Source organism: Aptenodytes forsteri, unplaced genomic scaffold, assembly GCF_000699145.1.
Source record: "Aptenodytes forsteri isolate BGI_AS27 unplaced genomic scaffold, ASM69914v1 Scaffold123, whole genome shotgun sequence".
In the NCBI taxonomy this organism is placed as follows: Eukaryota; Metazoa; Chordata; class Aves; order Sphenisciformes; family Spheniscidae; genus Aptenodytes; species Aptenodytes forsteri.
This window is the reverse complement of record NW_008794408.1, coordinates 2,941,963-2,948,891: the sequence shown is the minus strand read 5'-3', so window position 1 is coordinate 2,948,891 and position 6,929 is coordinate 2,941,963. Positions and strand designations below refer to the sequence as shown.

The window sequence follows — 6,929 nt, the reverse complement described above, 5'->3', positions numbered from 1 at the left end:
GACTTGGAGCGTGCTTCGGTTCCCGCTGTAATCGCTAATGGTGAAGCGTCCGCGGTCCCTGGCAGGGAAGGAAAGGGCTATGGGTTCATCTCGTGGGTTATGGTCACGTTGCGGAAATAGGAAGCCCGGCCACGTATCTCTCGGGCCCTTTTAAATACTTGTTGGAAAGCTGCAGAAAGTAAGAATCGCAGTGACAGGTCGTGCCGGGGGGAGCGTGTGGTTCTTGGCAGGAGAGAGCAGCCGATGGCCGCAAGCAGATATAAAATCAAGGCAAGCATGCGGTGACACTTTCCTTGCTGTGTCTTCCTGGCTGCAAGAATCTGAAGTGTAGGGGCTTCGAGGCCCCAGAGTCTCAAGTGAAGCTTAAACTTATTTTCATGCCTACATAAGTGACAAGCAGAGTTCACATAACCAAATTACGTATTTGTAAGGATGTTGGCTGGTAAGGGAGTCTGTACTTAAAATAATCCTTGCTCCTTTGGGCGAGCTTTAGAAGTTGTTTGCTGCTGCTGTGGTGGAAATTGCACCAGACCGTGCTTTAAGACTTGAATGAGAAAGTTAAAGACCAATCGCTTTTATGATCCGTTGTCTTACTGCTGTTGAAAGTGGCTGTCTCACACTTTCTGATCTCTCTGCTTCTGTATTACATGAAGCACTGGTCCGTGATTCTTCAGAATAAGAGGCTATTTAAACTGCATGCTTTTGGTAAATACCTTGCACTGACTATATCCATTTGCTGTCATGAATCAGTCGAGCAGGTAGTAAGCCAAATGTGTAATGAAGACGTAGTTGCTATAAATGACTTTTCCCTTCATTTAAGTGTATTGTTCCATTCAGACCAGCCAAATCTTGCACCTAACACATAGCTGTGGATTTTTTCACTCTTGTTTCCGTGCAGCTTCTGTTGCAGTAAAACATTCTGTGGACATTCTGTTATAGGATCATAGAAATGGAGTTTGGAACTGACCTCAGGAGGTCACGTAGTCCAGCCTCATGCTTGAAGCACGACTTGCCAACACTAGATCAGCTCAGCTCTACCTTTGTTTGAGCAAGCCCTGAAAACATCCAAGCATGGAGCACCCATCACCTCCCTGGGTGACCTGTTACAGTGCTGCACTACTCTCTTAAGGAATTTTTTTTTTTCTTCAAATACAGGCCAAGACTTTCAAGCTGCGGTTTGTAGTTTTTCACAACATCCCTGAAAAACATTGCTATGTTTGAATTATTCCTGTTTTAAGCTAGGATTGTGGCAAATTTTTTTTTTTTTTTTTTTTTAGGTCAAGTAAACCAGGTTGCCTACTGTCTTTTGTAACCAACCTGAGACACTTATGGGGTGATCTTTCTCAGATGTCCCTGTATTTTTTTTCCTCATATAACGTGTACAAAATGTTTGTCTCCTTATCCTGAGAATTTATCATTTTGTAAATGTGAAGTGAGGTGCCTAGGTAATGTGAGTCTACCACCAGTGGCTAGCTGAACCTTATAGGATAACTTCAACAGGTGTATTATTGCAAAAATCTCTTTCTGAAATTAGCCACCTCTTATATTCCTCTACCTCGTGCCAGCCAATTTACATACTAAGTGAGACACAGGCACATGGAGAAGTCTAAATCACTCTTCACATCTATTCTCTCCATGTAGTCTGCAGCTGAATGTAGTCTGGTCCCTGGTGAGGAGAAACAATATGTGATCAGATAATTGCTATAATATTTACGTAAGTGGGTAAAACTAAGCTTCCCTGGACAACCTTAATTTTTTAACATGTTCTCAATGAGTTCTTACAATTGTCACTGTTGATTATGATGTCAGTAATAATACGGAATTCGCCTCTGCCTTGAGGACTTAGATCCACAGACCAGATCTCTAAATGGTACTATTTGTCTGTTATAATCTCTGTGGATCTCCTGTCCTCTATCGATGAGATCAGGTGGGATGTTGTTAGTGGGGCACGTAGCTAGCAGCACAAGAATGATGAGACTCCTGACTTTCCCCCTTCCTGCAAGCTGTCTGCTAATCTGCTTGGGCAAACTCAGTTTGGCTACTTTTCCTATTTCTGGTTGGAATATCATCAGAAATGGAATGTCATCTGTGCAGACTTAAATAGTAACTCTTGCCTGAACATTATGAATCCTTACTCAGTTTAAAAAAAAAAAAAAATACTGATGGCTCCAAAGGGGACTTGCTGTTGTATGGGAAATTGTTTATCAAAGGTGCTGATCTGCAGTAATGCATGTACTTCTTACGGAAAACCAGACCATTCAGGTAAATCTCCTCCTCCAATGAAAAATAGCTAATCTAAGGCCATGGTTCTGTGACCAGCTGAGGCAATCTAATTCTTTGCTGCTGGAAGTGAGAGATTTCATTCCTGTCTTCCTCTGGGCAATGTGTTCCTGTCCTCTGCATTGCCCCGGCTGTGTCACTTGTTAAATCCTTTTTTGAGCTTATTAGCATGGCAGGAAGCTATCCAACTTTTTGCCAGACTAGTTTTTTGCTGTGTTAGTGAGTTGAAGTGGCTTATAGAATTATGACAAGTGTGCGCTACCCAGATGTAAGCAGCAGGTCTGCATGGCTTAGGGCAGAGGAAAGAGGAGCGGTAAGGTGTGTCTTCACTTAGTGAGTCAATCTAACAGCTCCCTACCTCTTGTGGAACTGCATCCTGACTTGCACATGGACAACTACAGTATATCAGTAAAACACAGTATCTGACTGAAGTATCTGAGCTACAGATACATGTGAACAATTCCATCTCCCCCCCCCCCCCCCGAATATCCTAGCCTCAGAAAACTTTGAAAAAATCCCCCCCCCCCCCCCCCCCCAATTTCTTGGTTTGGCTAAACTTGAGTGAATTTTTGTAAGGAGGAAAAGCTGTCCTGTTGATTCATGGTGAGAAAATACATGGCTTGCTGTTGAAAGGGGGAGGTCTTGTTCCTGAAAGCACTCACCTTCCTTTTGCTGTCCCTAGCTCTTGTCTGATTGCACAGTAAGACAGTTCAACTTGCTATGCTGCTAAAAACTGCTCTTTAAACATTTTTTTGGGTAAGTCTTTTGCTGTTTTAGCCAGTTGAATTGGTTTACTGTGCAAGCAGATAACTGCCAAAAACAGTGTAAGGTAAACAGTTGAAATGTATTGGGACCACGGGACTAGAATAAGGGAAGGGATTTTGAGAGTAAGAGGGAAGAGTGAGAGACCTCTCCCTCTCCCTTTCCGTAGCAGCAGGCTACCCCATCTGTAATTAATGTGTATAGGCCAAACTAGTCTGAAACCATAGCAGGTTCTTACTCAAGAGTTGCTAGAGTTATTGATAAACTTTTATAAGATGGTAAATGTGGATATCCTTGCCTTCTCTTTGGAAAGAGCTTCTGTTCAAAGTTAAAATAGTGTATCAGTCTGAATACATTGTTTAAATCCTCATAGTTCAGGTTTCAGTTGCTACATAGATAAAATTGTGGAGCAGCTTAATTATAGGGAGAAGTACTGATCTCATCTGTACTTTTATTCATGTTCTTTTAAGACTTTTATTACATAAAAGTTGTGGTGATGGCTAATATGGCTCTAACTTGGTACGTGAAACTAAAACACTAGCAACTGTGGTAATTGTATTATTCTTGTGCATGATTTCTTGCTACCTTGTAGTTTGAATGGTTATGTTAGCCTTAAAGTCGTTTGTCATGTGGTCACTGTTTTTGTGATGGTTAGATAGTGTTTACTTACGCTGTCAGCAGGTACAGTTCCTTACACAAGATTCTACATTTCAAGATGTATAATTACACAAATCTTACATTTTCAGCTTTCCTTTACCTTATTCACGCAAATCTATTTACATATATATCTGTCAGAATTGAAGAAGTGCTTTAATATAACTGCTGATTATCTCCACTCTTTCAGTCTGGAATCGAGCTGTTCGTGAACAGGCTTGACTCTGTAGAGTCTGTCCTTCCCTACGAATATACTGCGTAAGTATATTATGCTGTTTATGTCATTTTAGTTGTCAGTTCTTCCAAAAAGATGAATTTAATTTATCTTAAAGTATTATCTACATCTTGCTGCCGCAGTTTGCCAGTGAGGAATGTCTGTTTATTTTGCTGACGTAAGTTTACAAATACAGAATTTCCAAGGAGCAGATGGATGCATACATTGCTTCCTTCTTCTCAGTTGCCTTTGCTCATACTTTAGAAGTAGTGCATGGATTCATAGGCCCTCATGTAGGTCGAATCACCTCTTTAGAGTAACTTAAGGTTAAAATGTGTGTGTGTCTATATATAACATTTACTCTGCATTAGTTGTCATTTTAGAGATCAAAGTATTACTGCTGTCTTTAGTAGCCTATAGCCAGATGAGTTAAAGCGGTAATGAGGTGTGAACTTCCCATCAATTATCTTAATGAGGTGTTAAGTGTTTTCTTGGTACACATCATAGGAGTGCACAAAATGTATCAGTGCCTGGTACAACTATGTAAAGTTGTTGCTTCAAAGAATATTTTGACTGTTAATATTGAAGAGGTTAAGCACTAGTTATGTCTACACTTTAATGAACACAAATGTGATATACTTGAAATTAGGCTGGAAAAACTTGGAGGATGTGCTATTAAATGTGTTGGTGAATAGAACTGCAATAACCTGTTTATTTAATAGTGCTTGTTGTAAAGGAGCTGTCTGTATGTGTATGTTTTGGGTTTTTTTTCTTTTATTATTCCCCCTCCCGCCCAAGAATCTGGCCTGCATGCTTTTCTCTCAGAGCTGCCATGAAACTCTATGTGAAGGTTTAATTCCTGGCTAAAATCCCTATTCAAATAGGAAACTTCTAATTACTCAAGGAAACTTTTATGCTACCATTCTTAATGTAAACTGGGTTCTGAAATAGGTGATGAAGAGATTTGATTGTTGGTCTTATTTTGTTTTTTTCAAAATGGGACTGTGATTTTCACACTTTGTTTTACAGGTTCAAGGAAGAAACTATTGTCTAGAGGGAAAGCTGTATAGTTCCTTTACTTGTGATGAAGGTGTTGATTTGGGAGCACTGTTTGAGGTCTAATATTTGCAGCTGAGAATATTTTATTAACTTCTGTGTCTTTTCTCTAATTCAGGTTTGATTTTTGTCAAGCGGAAGGAAAGAAGCGTCCCTCTGAAAACCTTGGCCAAGTATTGTTTGGAGAGAGGATAGAACCGTCTCCTTACAGGGTTTGTTCTCTGACAAGGGGTGTTCAGTAATATGTATGTTCAAATGTAACCAAAGGAGATCAGAGTCTTGAAGATCCTCTTCACAAAGACTTTATCTCAAAGAGCTTCAAAATCTGAAATTCCACATAACAGAAATCTGTCAATTTAACCTAATTGTAACTATGCACTTTGCGTCATGAAACTGTAGCCTGAAATGCTGTGGAGGTTGTCTTCTCTCTTTGCAACCTGCCAAAACCTGATTCTTGCTCCTCAGCTGTTCTCTTGTTAGAGGAAATTGAGTACTCTTATTTCTTGGAACCAGATCTGAAAATACCGAAGCTGTAAAATGGAAGAGTTAGAAATGGTGCTAGCTGGGTTGTCTTTTCTGGTGACTGAAGCTCTCACCTTCTCTCCTACATGTAGTAGGAAAGTTATCAACTGAATCTGCCTGGGACAGCATTGCTGCTGTGAGGTCAAATGACTTGTCTGGTCAGAAAACAGGTTTTAATTAATAACAAGGAGCTCTTAGTGTAGGGCACTACACAGTGAGCACAGGAGGGTTTCATAGCACACACACCAATATAAAAACCTCCTCTGGAGGGTTAATATACATAGTCTTGGTAATTTGTTAGGTGTTTTTATTATAATGGTATAGGCAATTATAAATGCATAGGGGAAACTTGTTAAATACTGAAATGACACAAAGTTTGTTACAGCCCTTTTGCTCATGTCTTTCATTTTTCTTAGTTCACATTCAACAACAAGGAGACGTGTAAATCTGTTTGTACAAAAACATATGATACCACAAAGCCAGAAGATAAACAGAAATTAGACTTTTTGAAAAAAAGTATGCTACTGAATTACCAACATCACTGGTAAGTTGATATCAAAATTCATGGATTGGTTAGTCTAGTATGTTGGTGATAATTTAATTTAGTTTATCATTTTGTATTTACAAGTTAATACAGATTGAACACTAGGTATTTGCACTGAATCTATTGCCCTTCTGTTCTTGCAAAAGATGTTACATTGTTTGTCATCTTCATAGAAAATTTCCTTCGCTTGAAGGGTAAGCACCAGATATAATGGAAACGAGCCTGTGTAGTTTTTGTGCTGCCTCTGTGCTTACTGTAAAATACTGCTATTTCTTTGTACCAGTAAATGTAGAAGTTAATCTGCCCTAGCTTGAGAAAAGTCTTAAGGGACCTTCATTCCATTGCTGTGTTGTCTTTGTTTTCCTTGAGAGCCTTTGCGTTCCCCTTCAGATGTTGTGTCCGGGAGATAGGATCAATGGTTCTGAGAGAGCGTTATGCAAGGTTTGTTTCTCTTATAGGATATGCAAGTGAAAGGTGGCCAATGAAAATTAATGAATGAAATAATTTTGAGGAACGCATAAACACTTGGTCCTTTCCTATTCTCTGAGCCCCTCTGTAACCATCTGAGTCATCTTGGAGCATGCTGGGGCTCTGTTTCTGCTTGAACATTGAGGTCCTTTTCCGATGGGCATTAAGGGTGGGGCAAGGCTGAATGTGTATGCTGAACGTCATGCTGATTTTCAGTTAGGATGTAGCCATGCTTTGCACCCACATCCAAGAGCTGGGAAATACTTATCAGCAGGTTCCGTCTTGATATTGGAAATACCCAGCCACACTATCTGTGTTTGTATGGTGCTTTGTATATTGGTGTGCTGTGCTAACAGTAGCCTTTGGGTGCGAGGGCAGAAGGAAAAACTTTGGCGTGAAGTCGTCAGAGTTCCTGCGGCATGTCTTGGC

General features: G+C 40.1%; 1 protein-coding gene across 1 annotated transcript in view; it reads left to right on the top strand.

Annotated features, from left to right (window-relative positions):
• TM9SF2 (transmembrane 9 superfamily member 2) overlaps window positions 1-6,929 on the top strand; it is a 37,693-nt gene that overhangs the window by 8,393 nt on the left and 22,371 nt on the right. The window contains exons 4-6 of the mRNA XM_009288491.1: window positions 3,887-3,954; window positions 5,085-5,178; window positions 5,905-6,032. Of these exons, the coding sequence (XP_009286766.1) occupies window positions 3,887-3,954; window positions 5,085-5,178; window positions 5,905-6,032 (290 nt within the window). The remainder of the gene's footprint in view (window positions 1-3,886; window positions 3,955-5,084; window positions 5,179-5,904; window positions 6,033-6,929) is intronic.